The 23,921-nt window shown below is 33.8% G+C and overlaps 1 protein-coding gene across 1 annotated transcript in view; it reads right to left on the bottom strand.

Moving 5' to 3' along the window:
* Window positions 1-23,921, bottom strand: part of LOC149786033 (E3 ubiquitin-protein ligase rnf213-alpha-like) — a 260,766-nt gene that overhangs the window by 70,960 nt on the left and 165,885 nt on the right. The window contains exons 28-33 of the mRNA XM_089978105.1: window positions 19,472-19,658; window positions 18,318-18,555; window positions 16,882-17,028; window positions 15,480-15,588; window positions 6,817-6,982; window positions 4,336-4,504 (exon numbers count right to left, since the gene is read on the bottom strand). Of these exons, the coding sequence (XP_089834231.1) occupies window positions 4,336-4,504; window positions 6,817-6,982; window positions 15,480-15,588; window positions 16,882-17,028; window positions 18,318-18,555; window positions 19,472-19,658 (1,016 nt within the window). The remainder of the gene's footprint in view (window positions 1-4,335; window positions 4,505-6,816; window positions 6,983-15,479; window positions 15,589-16,881; window positions 17,029-18,317; window positions 18,556-19,471; window positions 19,659-23,921) is intronic.

The raw sequence follows: 23,921 nt of genomic DNA, 5'->3' as shown, positions 1-23,921 counted from the left end.
AGTGCCTATATTTGGGATCATGTCCCATGTTGTTGGCAGGATAATTTCTTGCTACCATTTTCCTATAATTCATCAATATGAACATGTATCTTGAGGATATGGAGAACTTTCTGATGCCCTTGAAATTGTTGTTGGATAAAAAATAAAATAATAAATACACACATTCATATGACTTTCCTTATGTAAATTTTGACCAGATTTTTCTTGATGTCACTCAATTTTTCAGGTCATCTAGAATATAGCTGTCCCTGACTCTTACTTAGGCTTATCCACCCACCCACCTCCATAGCTGTTGACCTGTTGAAAATTTCAACCAAAATGTAACAAAAAGTGATGTGAGGGAGGATAAGATACAATTTTTATTACTAAATTGTTGGGCAATGTAATAGCAATGGGTAATATAATTGCAATGGGCAAAATAATAGCAATGGTTAGAATAGAGCTTGACTGTACTGATGATGTTTGATTACTAAATTGTTGGGCAAAATAATAGCAATGGTTAGAATAGAGCTTGACTGTATTCATGATGTTTGATTACTAAATTGTTGGGCAATATAATAGCAATAGGCAATATAATAGCAATGGGCAATATAATAGCAATGGTTAGAATAGAGCTTGACTGTATTGATGATGTTTGATTACTAAATTGTTGGGCAATATAACAGCAATAGGCAATATAATTGCAATGGGCAATATAATAGCAATGGTTAGAATAGAGCTTGACTGCATTGATGATGTCTGAGGAATTGTAATGATTCCCAGTTGACACTGTCTGCAAGAAAATAAAACCTTGAACTTATCTAAATAAACTGGCATCCTTTGTTATACTGCAGAATAATAAATCTATGGCCATCGAATGAGTAACTATTTGTTCTTTTTTGTTGTTGCTGGCTAGCATTCATCACATCTATCAGAAACAGGGAGCAGAAATGGCGAGTCCCAAGTTGTGGTTTAAAAAATTATTCCTTGATTCAAATAAATATCCTATTCTTTTTTGGAAATACTTATTTATTTGATACCATAGATGTTGTGTCAACAGAAAAATGACATATATTCATTATTGTACACCACTTCTTTTTATTAATTGTATCCAGTTAATTTGTGAACCTTCTTACAACACAATAAGATATAGGGATAGAGCCCTAGATAAGAGGCATATTTGTGTATTTTATTCGGACTATCTAAAACCCAAATATTTTATATGAATGCATTTAAAAAGTGCAAAACAACTGAATTTTAAGCATCTAGCCCAAAGTTACTGAAAACACAGTCTATGATGGTATATTCAATCAAAATAAACTATGCTATTTCATCCAAAATTGCCCTACTCAGCAGAATCAAGAAATATTTACCTATGGAAACTCGAAATCTATTCTACAAGTCACATATTCTTCCAACAATGGATTATTGTTCAAAAGTATGGGGAAACTGTGCTAAACCTGAGCTTGACAGGATTTATAAACTTCAGAAATGAGCATCATGCGTAATTTCAGATGCTCTATTGATCATCCTTCAAAAGCATTATTTACAGAACTCAATTGGTTCACAATATATGACAGGATATATTTTCACACGGCAGTTCTTTTATATAAATGTCTACATGGAACAGCACCAGAATATCTTCAGGACTTATTCAGGCCTTTTTCAACACAATACCAGTTGAGATCAATATCACATGGAGACCTTCTAGCACCAAAACCAAGAAAAGAGCAATTTAAAAAGAGCTTCCAATACTCTGGTACAGTTCTGTGGAACAAGCTTCCACTATATGTAAAATCTGCTGAAAATATTAGAGTATTTAAGAAGAGATATCATGAGCATGTATGTGTTTCTAACAGATAATGGAATTTAGTATTTTAATACTAAACATGTTAAAATAAACAGCAATTATTGCTATCTTTATATAATGTGCATTGTATACTCTCCTTAAGAGGGCCTCAAGGGAGAATAGTCCTGACTAATGAGTCACCCTCTATAAACAAAGCATTATTATTATTGTTATTATTTATTTTATTATTATTATAGCTCAACTTCCAGGTGTTCCAAATACATCTGAAATTGTAGTCCAGTACTTGACCCTAGAGAGAACATTCCATGAAAAGGAGCTATATAATTTAAAACACCCAAATAGTCTTGGTCATTAAGCTGTATGACACATTCAAAGAAGCATGAGGAATGTCTTGATGACTCAGCAATTATTTTAGGGTTTTCAAAAAATATCCCACTGAATTTCTAAAAAATAATTAGTTTCAATCAGTGCAGTCAAAAACAGATGTTATTACTTCTATCAAGATTTCTTTATCAGAGGATCACATTTTTGAAAGTTGGCAACAGAAATAAAGATAAAAAAAAGCTGTGAGAAAACCTAACGTGATCTGTCAACAAAAATCCTCACTGAACAGAACAAATTTTGAAGACAAAGAAGCTATGGCCAAAAGCAATGAGAAGCTACACACTGAGTAATCTGTTGCACAATGGGGTGATTTGATATTTCCATGAAAATTGATCAAGGCTGTCAGAGTTATTGAAGTGTCTTCTGCCAACTTGTGTATCTTGTTTTTCAAAGCATGTGGATGAGATGGCAAATTCAATTGCAAACTTCTGTCAGCTTGAACTGTAGAATCTCACTGACGTTACTCTTTTTTCAGATGTAAATGTATCTTTAATCTGTCAGCTTGTAGTGAAGGATATCACAAATAAACAGTTTATCAGAACCTTTTCAATGTTAATGAGGAGGTAGTGTGATATACTGGTTATTTATGTAACAGACACTAAGTGTGTTACTTTAAAATCAACAATAAAAGGACTAAAAGTTGCCATCAGTCATAAAACTAAAATGTATTTAATGATTAAATAGCAAACCTCTACAAAGCTTGTAGTAGTGTCTAGCAACATTTGTAAACATTAATTATCATCCCCCCAAAAAAATTATGGCTAGTCTAAAGAACAAGATGTTAAGTCTTTTTCTGTTTTTATTGGTTATGCAATAATTTTACCTTGAACATTGTAACTTTTAATCTTTTAACTTTCAATTGGCTCAGTATAGCAACTTTTTTATTATTTTACCATTAAACCACATACATACATATACGTAGGCTGGCATGCATACATACTAACATACATACATACATACATACATACATACATACATACATACATACATACATACATACATACATTGTAGAGATTGAGTTGAAAATAACTTGCTACTTTCTAAACCAATGTATATATTTTCTCGTTTTTGTTTGATTATTTTTCAAAATCTTAGTGTAAAACTAGTGTTATAGGACATCACAAATGCTGCATGCCAACTGTACCAACAGCATGAAGTTGTACTTAATAATTACCATGTGCTATCAATGAAGATTTGTACACTGACATAGAAATCCACTATTTTGAAGAATTAACCACATCAGCTCCAAAAGTCATGAGTGCAATTCCAGCTATAAAAGCTTTACTTCATTAGTGTTTGCTTACATTAGATACACATAGTCTGACCTTAAAATATAGTCTATTTATTCCAACACAATGGATTATCAAACAGACAATGTACAAAAATATTCCTGCTTATAGTGAGGAATTTTCAAATAATATTTATGTGACAAAATACCAATCACAGTATTTGTACACCTTTATAATGGAGGGTGTATAGTGTTAACAATGTCCATCTATCTTGTCACATGTGTCATAAATTTCACTTCTGCTGAATAATTCTGAACGACTTCATGAATGATTTTACAATCAAACCTAGATCAAGTTCGATTTTCACCATTTTCTGGAAGAATTTCATGGTGTTAAATTGGCCCATGATTGACATTGAACAGTACCCTTCCATGATCTTCCATTCTGATTCCTTCAACATGTCTTGAAGGGCTTCAAGGATAGCAATCAAATCTAGTAAAGTCTTAAGAAGATCTAAATCAAGTTTAATTTTCAACATTTTCTGGCAAAGTTTAATGGTAGTATGATTCATACTTGCAAAAGAATTGTGCCTTTCCATTTTGTTCAATTTTCACCATTATATGCTCCAGTCTGAGTTTGTCTTTCAATTAAGATTCTGCTCAAAAACTCAGGATTTTATTGATTGAAATCAAATTTGTATTAGGCTTTACTTCAAGAAGATCTATGACAAGTTCAATTTTGACCATTTACTGACAAAACAATAGACAACCTTGGCTAGCAAAGCTGCTCTAGTTGCTAGTATTACTGTTCCATGACTATTTAGATTAACTCTCACATCAACATGCAGTTGAAGATAAAACGATAATAAATTGATTAGTAAATGTTTCAATCAATAAATGGTTTGTAAACTCTTGACCAAAAAGATTATCATACCTTTGACATCTGGATCAAGAATCTCAGCACAAACTTGGAGAAACCAGGAAGATCTTCTGCAACAGCTGCACTACAAAAACTGGATTTCTCAAAGTCAATCAGCTGGGTGTTGAAGAACCAAACAAAGTGATGAAGCTCTGCCCAGGAAGGGTCAGGGACTCCACAGTGTCTGGTAAGATAAAGGAATTTATTTATGCATGCGTGTGAGAGAGAGTAAAACAGAAGTAGAGGGAGAGGAAAGAGGAAATAGAAACAGAGATAGACATCTGGATCAGGAATCTCAACACATACTTGGAGAAATCTGGAAGACCTTCTGCCACAGTGGCACTGCAAAACTGAGACTTCAAGAAATTTATGTACATGACAGACAGAAAAAGGAGACTTAAAATATGGGTTTGAAAGGCCATGATTGGTTGACAATGAAAACTAACATTTTTAGTAAAAAGAATCTTGCATTTGGATTGTTTGGGAGGCATTTTGTGTTTTTCAGTACACATAACAGGCTATACGGGGTAGCCAATATGTTTGGTGGAGGAAGAACCCAGGAAAAACCACCAACCCATGGGAAGCTAACAGAAAGATTTCTCAAATACCTATGTTGGTTGAGCTGAGACTTGAACCCACACATACTGAGGTGAGTTTTGAGTGATCTGTAATTCTATTTCTATTTCTAATTCCTTTTGTAATTGGAAAAGTAAATATAGACAATCTTCTACTGATGGAATTTCAGCCATTTTAAAGACTTTACTTTGGGACACTCATTACTGAAATTAGCATTCAATTCTTAGCTGTAGAATTGAAAATATGTTTCAAACACAGTCAAAACAATACCATGGTTCATATGCTTTTCTCCAAATACAGGCTTGTGTCCATACTGTACCATAAAATGTAGGCTTGCTCATGAGCATTGGCAAATTTAAAGTTATTGAATTTTATATATATCATTATGTTTCCATATGTCTACAATTGGAGTTAGATTAGTACCATAAGTCCTATAGAGAACAACAGCCATGCAATGGTTCCACATATACATATGCAATGAATTTACCATATATGTAAAATTCTGACTCGATCTGTAGATAATACGCAAAATTAATACCTTTTGACAACCAATAAAAGGCTTTCAGCTGGAAACTGAACACACTTTCAGATATGACAGATGTTGCCACTAAGGGATGGTGGTGTAGAGTCATGTATTTGACAAAGTTGGATGTGCTGTTTTGTACATTGGTTAATATCTATGAAACAAATATATATCTTTTTGACAGTTTACAATTTAAAGTGTAATTATGGCCACCAATTTGATATTTCCGAGCTATAGTTTGAAACATTATGCTTCAGATTTGATCACTTAGGTATCTACCAACATACTTAACGTTGATGACCACTTATGGTTTTGTGTACCACCGATTTCATTGGATGAATGTTTGAAACTTCATATTTTGTATTTCATTTGGCTTATGCATTCCTAACTTTAGTTTTCAATTACCAGTATACATGTTCTCAACGAATCTGTAGTAATTTCTGTCACTTAAATCTCCTTTTCTGAAATAATACATGCACATATAGATGGTCACAATGACCTTTGGCCCACTGAATGCAAAATATGACAAGAATAAAGTTATATCTCAATCTTTATTGAACAGGGACAAATGGTGAAAACAAACAAGGTAACACTTTATTAGACAGCTGTTAAAAAATATATTATTTAACTTTCTGAATTGAATCACAAATATTTATTTACTGCCTGAAATGCAAAATTACTGATGTTAGCATATATGAACTTTAAATATATAGATTTATATCCACTAATGCAATCTTTGACCAGCAGAGCTATGTGCACTGTTTACTTATTGTTATATACATCTATAAAAAGTACTTAATATTTTATCTGGGTTGGGGATAGAGATTGTGCATACCTGACTTTTGTCATGAATGTAGGTAGTAAACAAGAATTTTACTCAAATTTGAGTACAATGCCTAACCTTCTTTATGGATTAGTTGAATTTTCCATTTGAAATCATTACATTTTATAGAACATTCTATTGCATCATAGTCAATTGAAAATCTGTATAGTGTATTCATTCCTGTTTTTAAGATCAGTCAGTGAAATCCATTTGTTATCAGATTTTACAGTTGTGTTCAGATATAATTTGAGAGGAATTATTTATTTACATTATTCATTGTAATTACTAAGTGCTCATTGACTTTGGGTTTAGACATTATGTTGGAACAATTGTGAACTCATTCAAAGACATTCTGAATTGCATCCATGTAGTACATCAAGGCATTCAAGACTATTGATTTATTTGTAACATTCTATACTTCTGGACTTGTGATAGGACATTTACAATAATATATACAATGAGAGAGAGTGCTGAATGACATATTAAAATTTCTCTATGCTTGCAAAGGACAAAATTGCCTATAAGAATGTTTGTCACATACTTTCTACAGCATGAAATTTTTTCTCAAATTTACCTAAGAAGAACCTTTAGGCAGTCTGCTGGTGTACCCCAGGGGACATTGGGATTCACATCGTTGACCCCACGTCCCTGGTCAAGATGACTCAAATACTGGTAAGGCCTCTGAAAGATGGGACTGGTAAACTCCTTTATGTCAAACTGTGGATCTTCCTGTTTGAAATCTGCAATTGAAAAAACTTGAACATTTTACATATTAAAGTACAGTAGAAGCTTGTGATTCCAAATCTATAAGATTTCAAAATACAAGCTCTAAAACTTCTCAATGCATCAAATTATCAATTCAGAGACAGACTAGTTATGGACAGACAAGTTATAGAGAGGCCAGTTACAGTATGATCCCGCTATAACACGGTAGTTGGGAGCCATAGAACCCGACCGCACTATAGACCCAACCGTGTTATAAGCAACCAGGTCAGTTAGCTGAAGAAATTTATGCATGTACCCAAAATAAAATTGCAGGGAGGGAGTGTGGGTAATAAATGCAGGCGGTAAAATATGTGCTTCATCGGCACAGTTACCATCTTAACTTGTTGCATATCAAATGAGAAACACACCTGTAGTGAAAACAGAGAAGACATATATAATAGTTTACTTTATTTAGAGAACCATAAATTGGTACATATACAAAAATACTGTTTATATAATGTCTAATGTATAACATGAATAGTATTAACACCGTGTACTCACCCGCGAACCTCATCATATACATTGAATCCACAATACAAGTTATTCCATCAAAAATATGCACACACAGCTTTAAAATATTCACTAATTTTGTCACAGGTCATATTGGTCTGAATTCAGTGGAAAAATATAGCACAATCACATAACGAATGATGAAGCACATTTACTTTTCAGTACGTCCCAAGTCGGTAAAAGTTAGTTTGCATTTTAAGCCCCTGTTGGTAGCGTTCGTAAGCATAAACTTTTTCCCTACAAAAAGAAAACTTTCACGGCACAGTTAATGTGTTCCAGTCACGTCAGAAAATGCAAAAATCTATCACATTCCATCACTTTTATTTAAGTTTGGTACTGACTTCCTTTGATGAAAAGTTCTTTGTTTTTATTGAAAGACTGTAGTTGGCTTTCTTTGATGAAGGGTGCATGCATTATTGAAGTCACTGCTAAAGGACAGCTTTGGAGAACCAAACAAGTGCCCATTTCTTATTGCGGCAGCAACATCAAATAATTGAGACAGATTGTTTTTTTTCCATTTGCTGAGTACGTTTTCATAACAATCAGTGCTTCAAAGGTAATCTGTTTCCTTTGAAATTTCAGCAAAATATTTTATCTGGGTACATTTTTAAAAAGGAATTAGCCATCATTTGGACTATTCTAGTTACTGTTCCTCCAAACCTATTGAATAAACCAATAAGTAAGATGTACAGTATTTACCGCATATGTTGGGACACGATAAAATAATTATTTTTACTTGAAGACATCAGTGCACCTTTGTATTAATTATTACTAAAGATGCCAAGCACATATAAACCCTGGCGGTAAATAAACACAACTGGCAGCCAGCAGTAAACTTCTTTGAACTTGCCGACAGGACATCAAAGACAAAGGTTATTTTTATTACAAAGCAAGCAGACATTGGAAGCCGACTTTGGACTCAGAAGCCGAATTTTTTTAAAGGATATCAATACAAAGGTTATTTTATTGCAAAGCAAGCTGACCTCAGATGCCGACTACTGGATTTTTTAAGTGTGCCGATTTATATTTTTAGCTTTGAATATACAAAGACAGCCGAGATATGGAAGCTAACTTTGGTTCCTTTTCAACAGTATTCACGAAAAGTTTGACAATAAAGTAAAACAATGGAACAGTTTTTAAAGTTGAATAATATAGTGCTTCATGCGCGAACATCAATGACCCAGCATCATCCAGAAGATTTGGAGAAAATAAAATCACGTGATGAATTGGTGATGGCCAGAAGAGAAACAGATCATTTCACCAACAATATGATGATTAGCATGGATGAAACTCTAGTGTACTTTGATCGCATTCCTGGATGGACTGACGATAAGATGGGCATCAAAAGTGTGAGAATTAGCAAGACTAGTGCAGATTTGAAAAAAATCTTCCTTTTGTTCTTGCAGTTTCCACTTCAGGTGGTGTGTTGCCTCCAACAATTTTTCATGGTATGAGAAAGTTAAAAAAGTATTCATGTACCAAAGTAATAGACCGTATGTGTGCAGGAGAAGGTTTGTGTTGATGAGATGCTGCTGCAGGGGATTAAAGAGTTTTATCCCAAGTACAGTTTAATATTTAAAAAATAAAATTTCAGTTGGATTGCAATTTCCGACATGTAATTTTCGAATGATTTAAAAGGTGTCCCACAACTTACGACTCGAAAAAAACAATGTGTCCCAGAACATACAGTGCACAAAAAAATTACTTTTAAAATTAATTTATGGTGTCCCAACAAATACGGTGTCCCCACATACATGTATGCGGTAAATACAGTAGTTTTTATTTGTTATTTTTTTCTCTTACATTTGTGGTAGTGGCATGATGCTGCCTACCATGCATGTGTCTGAAAATTAACAAAGGGTCAACGTACGATAGAGATACAGGTGTTCTGGTTTGATGACAGGGATTATTACGGAAAATGTGAGTGTTCTGAAGGATTTAATTCTGAGTAAAAAGAAGAAGAATTTTACTTACCGTCCACATACAAATGTCAGTCTTTGTAAATATATTAATTACTAGTGAGCGGCCAAAAATCCAATGAAAGATAGATTACGAGATAATACCTCATTCGGTTGATCTCCGTTACCAGAAATGTCAACAACAAAAAAGCGGATATTTCACAACATATGGTACTCATGCTAGATGTCATGATAAGCGGATTATAATATAACAATGCACTGTTTAGATGGTTTGTCAATATGGACAAAGAATTTGTTTATGTAACAATAGATAAATTTCAATGCATTTTATATCCACTTTGCGGATTCTTTCATGGAGCCTCCAAATTTCTGCACTCCAAACCAATGGTTGTATATTAAAGCTTAAACAGCCAACAACGTCGCCAATAAAAAAAAAATCGCCACATGGTATGTTTTGCCACTAATAATGAAAAACAATCCAAGTTTGCGACATTGGCGAAGACCTACGCGATCCCAGAATAAACTTTTTATGCGTTATTTTTCATACTTTTAAGAAGAAAAAAACCTACTTTTTCATGTACGAGAAAAATACATACAAAATTTCAAGAGCCATGCCACAATTGTCTTGTATTATTCATACATGATCTCTTCCCCAAAATGACAATAAAATTTTTATGTTGTTTTCTTACTTTTAAGAAAGAATTTTTTTTTTACAAGAAAAATACATGTATATGAAATTTTGGGAGCCACACCGCAACCATGTTATATCCAAATTTGTTTTATAACGGAGTGCGCTATAGGTAGGTCACACTGTATATATAGACCAGTTATTGATAGACTAAATATAGACAGACCAATTATTGACTGACTAGTTACAGACAGACCAGTTATTGATAGGCTTAAAGTTACAGACAGACCAGTTATTGTCAGACTCGTTATACATAAAACAGTTATTAGAGAACAGATGTAGATAAGCTAGGCATAGACAGACTAGTTACAGATAGACTTAAAGCTATAGAAATGACCTGATATCGATAGACCTGATATCGATAAACTAGTTAAATAGATAGACTAATTATGAATATCGACAGACTAATCATAGAAAGGCTTAAAGTTATAGAAATGACCTGCTATCGATAGACTAGTTATATAGATAGACTAATTATGGATAGGCTAAGTATAGATCAGCCGACAGTTTTAGATAGACTTAAGGTTATAAACAGACCAGTTATTGGAGTAGTTATAGACAGGCCAGTTTTAGATTGACTAGTTACAGATGGGCCAGTTATTGGTCTGCCTAGTTACAGATTGACCAGTTACTGATAGGCTGCTTATAGACTAGGTATTGGCAGATCTAAATTTATACATAGAGGACTTATTAATCCAAATACTTTCTTAATTTTACATTTGTATTAAGCTGCCTTCTTTTGAGAAGTTGTCTGTATCTGTCCCAAACAAAATCAGCTGGCAGTTTCTAATAAAAAACAGTGCTCTTGATACCAATTTTATCATGAGAGTACCGAAACACATATACTTGTAGGAAAGTTTCATTTTTTTTATCGTTGAAAAATCAATAGAAAATGGTGTGTGTATGTGTGTGTGTGTGTCTGTGTGTGTGTGACTTATCTATTCAACACTGCCAAAATTCCTGCATTTTTCTTTAAAGGGACATTGACATTTATCTCCGAGTCTATTTTGAATTTATCAATATTATAAAGATTATAATAAATGATATTAAAAATATCATTTCTAAATATTAGACTGTAGCGAAACAATCCTTTTCTAAAAGAAAATCACACTGTGTACAGTTGACTTGTATAGTTCTAAACCCTAATCTGCTGTCCTTAACAAAAGAGTCCATGCAAGTTGAAACATTTTATTATTTCCATGGTGTTATTCTTTCATGCTGAAACACAGAATAAACATGATGTCATTGATGTTGTGATGAAAGGTCAAGCCTCTATATTTGGACTGCTTGGGGTTACATCCTCTACTCAAATAAAATAAGTCAATGCTTGCGTTTTGTTTTAGCAAAGTAATGAGTTGTTCAAGAATTAACAAGTTAGATGGATTTGAACAGTTCATTCTTACAGATGACGGATTAAATGACTATAACAATTTGTCTTGAAATAAATACTTACAGTTGATTTAATAGCTACAGTGACAACAAGGGTGTATTTGAAGGATTTATGCCTTAGGACTGTCACCATTAAAACTGTTGCTTGTTGTATGGATTAATTTCCATTTCTTGATATGAAGAATAGCATGAAAAATTGTACACTGTTATTAAATATACCCCCACTAACTGCTAATGAATATACCCCCACTAACTGTTATTAAATATACTCCCACTAACTGTTATCAAATATACCTCCACTAACTGCTAATGAATATACCCCCACTAATAAGCTCCAGTATGAAGTGACATTCCTTTCATTTGTTTTAAAGTCTTTAATCTTCTCATTAATTTAAATCGTGATGGAGAATTCAGTGAATATTCTCCAAAGAACAATTTATGATTTAAAGAAACTCACAAAAACTTGTGTTGAACAAGATTTTCGTTCTTTTTCATCAAGATAACTGGTCCAACATTTCCTTAGGTTCAGACATTATAATTAAACATAAAATTCATTTTATTCCCTATGTGAATCTTTTTCTGCATTTATTTCTACTGTCATCATGCAGTATCTTTTTCCTTCTTTCAAATTCAAATAATAATCTTGTATTCTGTAATATGCATGTATACTTCCTGGCAAGTTGAATTCAATATATACATGAGTGGATGACATGGAACATTTCTTTAAGGTCTAATATGGTTGTGTGACTGATGTACAGGAGTGACTTATCTGAGAGTATATATATGGTGTTCCTCACTTTTTAAGCCAAGAAATATCACACATACTGTGAAGAGTAACATGTCTTTTGCATGGTCTGATTTTATAATTTTATAAAAAGATTTTCATTATGTTTTTTGTTTTAATGCAGCGAGAGAGAGAGAGAGAGAGAGAGAGAGAGAGAATGCTGCTAATTTTTTTCTTGTTTTCAGACTCTTAAAATCATAAATTATCTCAGCTATAATTGGTCTCACAAGAGAATCCGATCACTGAAACTGAACAAATAGATCTCAGAAAAGAAGCTTGTAATCACTTCTTTACATTTAGACGTCACATTTTAAAACACAGATTATCCATGCATGACAATCTTAGCAACAGCAAATCCAAGTATTTGATTGACCAATTACTACAGCAACAAGAACTGTACATAGATACATCAAGTAGAAGGGAGCTTCTTGAAGATGAATAGGCATACATGATTTTTGGAAGCCTATCTGGTACACTTCAAAATAAAAATTGTTATGTATTTCTAATTTTATTAAGCTAAATTTTTATACCAATAAACTGGAGCACTGAAAAAAATAATTACTCAAGAGCTTGAGCAATAGTGTATTGGAACCAAGTAGGTTCCAAATTCAATATGTTATTTTGTACTGAATTTCAACTAATTCAAATTCTTATAAAAACAATTTTTTCCCCCACCATCAACAAGAAGAAATAAAAAAACATACAAAGTCAATAACAGGCCCAAAAAAAGTTTAAGCAAGAGACCTATGTGGGACTGAGATCACTCACTCTGATGACATCTAAAAGAGAAATGAAAGATCAGACAGCCCAGATATATGCTTTTGTAGGAGGCTTTTTTGCTGTAATTTCTTCTAGCACTGTTTAAAGTGTATATTATGCAAATTGTTCATGATTTTTCTATTGCTTCGATCTTCACCTGATAGGATAGCAATATCATTTGTTGAATACTCAAAGATCATTATATCAGGATGCTTTGTGTCAACAATGGTCAAATTGAATATTTTTTTGGCATAAAGCTGTTTAAATGTTTATTTATTTTCAGTCATGTGGCCTGATTTAATATCAAGTTCAAATCATTTACATATATCTGAAATGCATTTAAAGTTGGGTACATTTTGACAATTCTTTAAAAATTCTTTTGAGCAGTGTTTGCTTTTTTGGAAGAAGAAGTTGTTAGAAGATTTTCCAATTTTTAGTAATTGCAACAATACATGGCAGTAGATACAGAACTTATTTATACAAATTTTTAAGTCCTTCAAGCCTGAGTGTTTTTTGTCAGCTCCAGTAAATTTCACTTACGCATTTGCTGACAATAAGTAACTGAACACTTTCTGGTGGAAATCCATGGCTTCTTGCTAGCTCTCCAACCTCAATGTAATTTTTGCTGATTTAAAATTTTTCACCTGGCAACAACAATCATCTCTCCTGCTATTAGTACTAAGAAATACACAGATTGATGCATGATGTATAATAAAGAGAGGATATTTGCTTGCTCCATGTGAATGATGGGTATATCTATCTCATCGAGTGGGTGAAAATACTTAAATTTTTCCCCAAAAATATGAAATATATCCATTATTCACTCTGAGAAAGTAAATGTTTTATATATTTTATGCTCATATGTACTGGCTTGCAATATGCGTAAAAGACTGAAATCGCAGATTTCTTACTGTATCCTGTGCAATAATGTCAGCGATTTACCATTTATATTCTGCTGTGTTTTAAGTGCATTTGCATAGAAAACAAAAGTATTCTTCACAATTCAAGGCTAAAAAACCAAAAAAAAAACATCTGCACATCGTTGGATTTGAACCTTGGTTGTCTGCAAGCAAGGTGGCCATATTTACCATTAGACCATTACTAAAATTTCTTGGTCATAATGTTATCAAGGACTATTGATAGGCAGTGAAAAATTATTTATCAAAATTTATATCTCTCGGAAAATCCAGTAATTCACAGCCTAACATAAATAATTGTAATTCTTGCCTCTTTTGCTTTATTTTCCAAGCATGGCAACAAATCTGAATATTCCTTTTGATACTTCTGTGCAGATTGCTTAACCCTTTACCTCATAAAGCATAGTTACAAAGTGCAGAGCGCTATAAATAGAACACTTGTTACCTAGTCGACTCTATACGTATACGGTTGCCTGTGAACTGTTAAGCAATGTAGTGTATGTTACGTTTAACAGCAATTTTAACCATTTTACATTTTTGGTACACATCTATTATATGTGGAAAAATGTAAGAGTAAAGTCCGATTGTTATAGCTGTGTAATTATTTATCACGGAAGAATTTTGTATGTGCTTTAAAATCTCGAGAGAACTCGTTCACCATCATGTGAGGCCATGTGACCAACCGTAGCTGCCATTTCTCATACTCGAAATTTACAAGTTTTTCTACAAATGACAATTACGTCAGATCACATGGTCACTGTTTATGCACTGGTCGAAATCTGCTATTTAAAGTAAGTGGGTCGTATTCTCCCCTCTCCAAAATGGAGGTAGCTGATTTCGTTCAGTACTTACAGAGTTTTCACGATTAGAATCACAACTATGAAAGATTCAATAACTTAGGTAAAGGCTATGATATTGATGTAGGCAGCAATTAGTTTCATAAATTATCAAATTCAGATGACTTAGGATGTAGATGCAAAGAACTTGTAAATTTTGAGTATGAGAAATGGCAGCTACGGTTGGTCATGCGTCTTCACTGAATTGACAGTGAATGAGTTCTCTCCAGATTTTAAAGCACATAAAAAAATATTCCATGAAAAATAATGACACCGCTATAATGATCGGACTTTACTCTTAAATTTTTTCATACATAACAGATGTATACCAAAAATATAAAGTGGTTAAAATTGCTGTTAAACGTAACATACATTACACCGCTTAACAGTTAACAGGCAGGCCTATGTGTATAGAGTCAAATAGGTAACAGGTGTTCTATTTATAGTGCACTGCACTGGGTAACTTTGCTACATGTGTATCGAAGGGCTAAAAAGCCATTCACTCTATCAGGTAAAGGGTTAAAGATAATCCCTACAATATTTGAAAGTGCAAAAAAAATTCTCATTGAGTGTCTTAAAGAAATTTAAATGGAATAAAATTTTGCTCTTATTTTCAGGACTGTATTACAAAGTTATGACACTTTAAGAGAGTATTTAGCAAACTTCTCACCCCTTGGCTTCTGTCTGCCAGTGATTATATCCAAACTTTCTTGAGGTGACCGGCAGGTCAGGAATGGCAGAAAGTCAAATATGTGATGGGCATAGCTTGTATTGCCTCCCTGTTAACAAAAGCAGAAAAAAATAAATGATGATTTGGTGATGAATGAAGAAGTTTTCACATTGTTACTTTCTGTAAACTGTTACCATAAAAACTCATGTAACTGATGATAATCTCATCCCAGCCAAAAACTAGATCTAGCATTAAACAACACATATCCCCCCACTGCAAACATGCAGACTTAAATGTTTCAAAACTAGATTTGTATTTGCAAAACATGTATGCCACACTGCAAATTATGAAGTGTAATTTAAAAAACTTAAAACATTTTCGAAAATGTGCCATAAAGGAATCCAGTCAGAATCTGCACATACATGCAAACATGCATGTACTATTGTCGCATGATTGGCTTTGGGGATTTGTGACTAATGGGTCTGAATAACCTGTACCTCAAGGTATGCAATTTTCAACTAAAGTTACTATATACAGAAACCATTTTTTTCTTGAAAGATTCACCATAATCATAACCTCAAAATGTATAGATTTCCTAATTACTCAAAACGCAAGCCATGCACAAAGTGTAGTCAAGGAACTTATTCTAAAACAAAAGTTCATCTGCAAACTAATAATTGTAACTTGAGCCACATTCACCTTGACCTCTGACCTATTGACATCAAAGTCAATAGACCTCTTCCATTCCTTATGTGCAAGCCCACCAAACACACTGGTCATGGTACATGGTCTAGCACTAAAGTTATCATACAAAAAACAACTTTTCTTATTTCAGTCACAGTGGCCTTGACCTTTCTCTGACCCTAATATCAATAGGCTGCTCCCTTACCCTAAGTGCAAGCATTCACAAAGTTTAGTCCAGGTCTGTGATGTAAAACTAATGTTGCAAAGAAACCAGTTTTCTTCTTTCAGTCTCACTGACCTTGATTTTTGAACTTTTGACACCAAAACTGATAGGCTGTTTCCTTAGCTGAGTGCAATATATGCACAAAGGTTACTGTGCTGAAATCATTTTTTCAGTCACAGTGATCATTCCATTTGGTATTTTAACCCAAAACTGATTCACTTCCTCCTTACCTCAAGTGCAGACCCTCAACAAAGTTTGGTAACTATAGATGGTAGAGAACTTGAGTTTAATAGCTGGACAGACGACATGATAACATAACTTGCCACCCCTTCTGGTGGGTGTATGACAAGAGACAGAGATCACAATAATGTGCTGGCATCAACCATTGTTAATTCAACATTTAAGATAAAGTTACTTTGTTGCAGACTAAAGCTTGTTCCTTTTGCATGCAGAAGAATGATTGCTACCATTTTTATAACAGGAATCAAAATTTACCTTTCTCGCCTGAATAAATTCAAGTATTGGCACTGTCTCCACTAGGTACAGATCTCTAGATGAACGCTTCCATACATATCCAGACTTGTCTGTCAAGCATCCCAGGATCAGAAGATTGAATAAGAAAAAGTCCAGTCCTTCCTGGACCTGAAATATAATACAGACTTAAGGTTAGAGACAAAAAGTAGAAACATAAGGCTAGGCCTTGAATGTCAAGCACACTCTCAACAAATCACTGTAAACCTTGTGACCTTCACCCAAAGGTAAAAAAGTAAATTGAATGTTGAACCCATGACAAATGCCATGTGGACAAATGTCCCCAAAGACAAAAGGTTGTACGAGCATAACATTCATCCAATGTATAAACAAACTCCATTAAGGAGATAGGAAATATAAGAAAATAAAAAACTTTAACCAAGGAGAAATATAAGAAAATAAAAAAACTTTAACCAAGGAGACAAGAAATATAAGCAAATGAAAAAACCTTAATCACAACCTTAACACTAATTTTCTATGACTGTGACCTTGACTGAAATATTAAAGGTGTAAGCATGCATATCACAGAATAAATTCTCTTAGTTTCATAATGATTAAAGCCATGTACAATAAGAATTGATCAAGGGTTTAAAAAATATCAACAAATGAAATAAACTTTAACACCTGAAAACAAATTTTATACCCGAGCTTGACCACAAGTAAAAAGGTGTGTGAATATCTTTTGCCTGATAATGATTCAAGTCAAGTATGATGTGAGTCTATCAAAAACACTCAGAAAATGCATGAAAATATAAAACATAACTCAAAACCATAGCAAACTATTGATCTTGCCACTGCCATAAGAAAAGTGACTGCTATGTCTAGTTTTCCTTGTATGTGGGCTTGCTGGTGTGCTTTCTGTCAAATCTAGAAAAATTCTGTACAGAGGCTTTCCAAACAAGAATTTATTTAAAGGTTTTCCTATATTTAGCATCGGAGTTCAAATTTCATGGCAGATAAGCATCAGTGGTATAAATTTGGAAAGGCATTTCTGTCAGTGTGCTTTATGTAAAATTCAGTCCAATTCTATTCTGTGGTTTTTGAAAATGAAGGTTGTTTATTTTTAATAATTGCAGTCACATTAAATGACAGATTATTTATATTTTTAATAATTGCAGTCACATTAAATGACAGATTATTTATATAAATATGAAAGCCCCTCATTTCACGGCACTCTCTACCATATTTGGCTGAAATTGGACAAATGGTTTAAAATAGCAAAATGTTGACAGATGCTTTCCACTTACATTGACTCAACGAAAAGTAAGACAGATGGATTACAATGCTGATGACTAGATGAATCGATGGATAGATGGAAATATGAATTCAATGTTCCTCCTCTTTTGTTTAAAAGGCAGGTTACATGTTAAAATTGTTTCATTCTCTAGTTAATAAATTACCTCATGTGCAATGTCCAGGTGGAAGATGCGTGGAGTGGTGACCCCAGGTGGCAGTATATGGGTTAGAAGGTTTTGAGTCACCTGGGAAGTGTTGATCTCTTTTTCCTGGAGGGGGATGTTTACAAGATCTGTCATCTTGTGTTGAGGATTTTTCTGCATCAGTTCTTCATTCCTTCTCTTGACATAAAGGGACTTTCCTACCCCTGCTCGCCAGGACTTCACGACACGAACACTGGAGCTGAAAATGAAGATTGCTCCCAATAATTTAGCAAAAGTTAAAAGACTGGTGTTTTGTGAACTTTGTGTTTTGCTACTGAAGCATCAACTCCTGGCAAGAAAAACCTAAAATTCCCCAAAAACATGTGAAAATCTGGTTGGCAATTGGCGCATAAAACAAAACATACAAAGTACACAACATAATTACCATGAACACTGCAGATGGGAAAAAGAAATGAAAAATTAACTATTTTACAAATTTGTAACTTAGAATCAGGTCTTGTTATCTGCCTTTCTACCAGACATTTTCCTATGAACTTGGTCTTGGATCTTCTGACTAATGTATTATTCGGCATATTGATGATATGCATGAAAATTATACAGACATAATGATTATAAAATGACAGGATACAGGATCAGACTGTTTTATTTTAAGATGATGCCAATTAGTTGTATTTATGGATAGTCAAGAGATAAACAGACCTTGCAAGCCTAATGTTCTGCATGTTTGCACAATTCCTTGCTGGCAAAAGTAACACAATGACATCTGATTTAAAACTAGAAATAATTATATACTGAATACTTTATTCTGACCTGTCACAAATCAAACCAGGTGAAACCTTGTAATATCATGATGCCAACAGCAAAGTATGTGTCTCTGGGTGTTCTTAATATAAAAATATAAACTACATGCAGTTTTATCTGAGTTTTTTTGCAGGATTCCAGTTTACTAATATACATTGCATTTATATAATTGATAAACATACCAAAGAACTTTTAAAGAAAAAAACCCTATGCAGAAGTATAATATATTCGAACACAGAATTTAATAAATGAATCAAGACTAACCTGCATTACTGATTTTTTAAACATAACACAAAAGCACATCACCATAGAAATTGCTATAGTTTTGTACAGAAAGATAATACTACACATACCTGTCAAAGTCCACAGATGCAGCAGTATTTTCTGCCTTCACCTGAAGTTTCCTCCCAACATAGTCAGCAATATGATGAATGTCTGGAATTGGCAGTGGGGGCCGTCTGAACTTGTCCAGAGCTGTGATAATTCGTGATTTGAACTCATTCTCAGCACTGCAGACCACAATTAGTCTGTACTGAAGGTCTGAAATAAATTGAAAATTTCACATGCAAAATATGCTGTCCACTTCAAAATCCACCAGTATCTGAAACTATGACTTTTCTGTGTCCCTAACTGAATCAATTGGCAATGCATATGGCAATCAACTATTACCAATGCAAAACTTGGCCATTAAAAACAAAATTAATGCTAAGACAATGGGATGGTTGACATGGCAACTTTTAATGCAAATCACAATCCAAGTTTATAAAATATAAACTTGGAAATTTTGGGTATTCTGAATGGAAACAAACGTAACTATGATGAACAAAAAAAATAATATAATAACTGGTGTTCCCAAACTGAAAAACAATAGGTAGAACAATTCACATGATAAAAATCAGATTTTTCAGATGTGAAATATGGTCTAAAGTTGCAAAAGGTCATAAAAGTACAACAAGTCAATGTATGGACCAGATGAACATCAATGGCCCATTCCCATCATCCTCCCCAAACCAAAATGCATGTTTACGACAAGCTTATGAAAGCTAGCTGAGGTTACACAAGCTAGTAAGGCAGCTTGTACAAGCTTGCAAAAGGAATTTTTTCAAGTCTGCAAGCTTACAAGCTTGCAAAATCTTAAGTTCAAGCTTGCGCAAGCTTGCAAAAAGAATTTTTCCAAGTCTGCAAGCTTGCAAAATTTGCCAAACTGTAGTAATCGATACAGTGCTGTCAGTTATTAACAATAGGATTACAAGATTATAAAATTTAAATGCACGCTTGTTAATCTCATTTCCGTTATTCTTAGGGTCTTTTTTTCCTCTCACATATCAAATTCAACAATTGTTCAAGGGTTGTTACATTTAATTCTTTTCATCCTCAAAGAAGATGGCAGTTATTTTATTTCAAAATGTCATAAGGTACCTAATCAGTTTCATCTAATTTATGTTGTTGTTTAAAGCTCTGAAGTGCCATTCAATTGACATGTGTCATAGCCCTTTCAAAATGGATTGTAAAACTAAAATTCACAGCTCACTAAAGATGATCCTGAATAACACTGATACTGCTTGGAATTGATAACTGATTTTGGAATGTTGAACTAAAAACGAAATGCTTTTGACAAAGTGGTAAATAAGCTTGCAATTTTGGTTTAAGTTGAAACAAACAGCATGGGAAACTTAGCATCCTCACTGGTAAGATTGGATTGAATGGATTTTGAAAAAAAATTTTGCTTGAATCATTTTTTCAGTCAAATTACTATGATGTCTGCAGTGTAATGACTTTATTTAAAGAGGGTAACACAAATAGCTAACAAATAATCTACCTTGAGGCCCTCATACAAAGAAATTTATTGATTTTAGCTGCATCTCTAAAGCCACTGGATATATTGGGTTAGGAAGAAGGAGATAGAGTGGGTATTTCTAACCTCAACTGGAATATTATTCTAGAGCAAAGTTCCAGAGAATTGGAAACTTGTTTTAAATATTTGGTTTGGAAATTTTATACTGTTTGGTACACATTGGTACACATGGATCACAGGTGGGGTGTATTTTCAGGTATCCTATACTGGAATAGTGATTGTAAAAATTCAGGAGCACTATTATTGGATATCCTGTTCATTAATTTGGCTTTAACCCTTTACCTTATGCAAGCACCTTTCGACCCCTCTACTCCATTCACATGGAAGTGCCTTTTGATGCCTGCTGTAAACATCAGCCATTTTAAGCCGGATTTTGTAGCGCCATCTTCGGGGGTAATCCCCTATTAGATACTACATTCATTTATGTGAATGACAATTACGTCAGATCACGTGGTCAGTGCTTATGCTCTGGTCGAAATCTGCTACTTAAATGACTGGGCCGTAATTTCCACACTCCAAAATGGAGGTTGCGGATTTCATTCAGTACTTACAAAGATTTCATGATTAGAATCACAACTTTGAAAGCTTGAATAACTTACATAAAGGCTCTGATATTGATGTAGGCAGCAATTAGTTTTTATAAATTATGAAATTCAGATGACTTAGTGATGTAGACGCAGACAAAAAAACTTGTAAATTTTGAGTATGAGAAATGGCAGCTACAGTTGGTCACGCGGCTTCACTGACTTGACGGTGAACGAGTTCTTTCAAGATTTTAATGCATATAAAAAATTCTTCTGTGAAAAATAATTACACAGCTATAACAATTGGACTTTACTCTTAAATCTTTCCACACATAATAGATGTGTACCAAAAATGTAAAATGGTTAAAATTGCTGTTAAACATAACATACACTATATTGCTTAACATTTAACAAGAAGGCCTATGCATATGGAGTCGAATAGGTAACAGGTGTTCTATTTATAGTGTTCTGCACTGGGTAACTTAGCTCTATGTGGTAAAGGGTTAATAGGTAATATTTTTAACTTACCACCTAAATTTTCCTTGCTTTCTTTCTAGATTGATATTAGCCAAAATGCTCTTTTTTGAATATGTGCCAGCTTTGCTATGTTATTATCATCTGAATTACCCCATATTGTATTACAGTAGTCTTAACAGGGTTGTATGTAACTGTTATAAAATAGTTTTCTGTGCCTTTCAGGGAGAAAATGTCTTATCCTACTAAGAAGTCATAAACTTGAATTGACAGTTTTACTGATACGTTTGATATGTTCAGTCCATGACAGGTTATTATCTACCCAAAGACCAAGTAGTCTATCATGATAGACCATTTGAATTTGTCAGTGATGACTGTGTACAATGATGTCTAGCACTGGGGCATCATGCCGCAGACAATGTAGTGTCAAGTACCACCCAGTCACATTACCCTGACACCAGGCCAACCAGTCCAAACACTATTGCTGAGTACCTAGCAAGGCAGCTGTAAATATAATTTTAATAAGTTTGGTATGACTCAGCCAGGGTTTCAAACTCATGACATCCTCACTGGTAAAAGTTCACTGACAAGATAAATCTAAGAATATATGGACATGGTTGTTATAATGCTCTTAAACTAACAGAAAAAACAAACCAAGTTTAGAAAATTCCACAGTAATTTAATTCTCTAAGTCATAAAATGAAAATTTAAGAGAACTTACAGTATTGTGAATGAAATCCCAAATAATCATAAAAGTCCTATCATAAGTCCAAAAGATTAGAGTGTTTTGAATGAATTCCAGGTCAGGAATGTAGTAATGTAACAAAAGCCTTGAATGTGCCAACAATCTTGATGTACCACAATGATATAATCCAGAATGTCTTTGAATGAATTCACAATAATCATAAAACAGTGTTTCAGTTCAAAGTCTATGAACACTTTTTAATTCCAATAAATAATTTAAATAATTTTCGATAAATGATTCTTCTCAAATTAAATCTAAACACAATAGTAAATACTTCTGCAGACTGATATTAAAATAGGAATAGGAATGAATAATTGTTACTTCTTCCTTTTAATATACATCACCATGACTCTCTGTTGCAATATATCCCTACTTGACCTACATCACAGTACATTCCCATCTGACTTATGTCACAGTACATAAAGATGCTGAGACATCAAAAGTTGCAATTATATGATTTAGCGAAACTTAAGTTATTGCAATGTTCTTCGAGAGGAACAACAAACTTCCACATGCTCGACTTTAATAACTACCCTTTGGGCCATCATCATAACCCAAGCATTACTGAATACTCTTTCAGCTGGAACATATGTAGCTGGGATGCAGAGAAATTTTGGGCCAGATTAGTAAAAACAGGGAGTCTGTAGCTGTTGTCCTTCCACCAGATTAGAGGATTCCCAGGTAGTCCTACTGAAGTTTCATTCTTGTACTTGTCAACTTCTAATGCTCTCATCCATACATATTTGGGTGTCTCAATGCTGACAATAAATATTTCTCCAAGTACTGATAGTAGACCAAGTTGACACCACAGCTTGAGATGACTGTCCAACTTCTTCCTTTATTATGTTTACTTGGGGGTCACCAGATTGGCCATCTACATTTGAATGAGCTGGGAGGGCTGTTAATGGTGACTCCACAACCTGACCTTCTGCAGGTTCAGTTTTCACTATTACACCAGGCGACTCAAATGCAGAGGAAGCTTATGTCACCAGCTGGTTATACAGTTGGAGCCTCTCATCTTCTTGAAGAATTGGCAATGCTCTGAATCTTAGATCCATACCAGTTACCAGCTCAGCAATTTGTTTTGTTTCAGACTCAATGCACCTTGACGAGAGATCCTATGTAACTGCATTTTTCATATCTCTGATAAATGACTAGGCCTCTTCAGAATGTATCACTGAAGAGACCAAGAGCCAGTACTGAAA

The sequence above is a fragment of the Sinohyriopsis cumingii genome, chromosome 12, assembly GCF_028554795.1.
Source record: "Sinohyriopsis cumingii isolate HCF-2022 chromosome 12, ASM2855479v2, whole genome shotgun sequence".
Classification (NCBI taxonomy): Eukaryota; Metazoa; Mollusca; class Bivalvia; order Unionida; family Unionidae; genus Sinohyriopsis; species Sinohyriopsis cumingii.
Note: the sequence above shows the minus strand (reverse complement) of the source record. Positions and strands in the feature narration are given on the sequence as shown.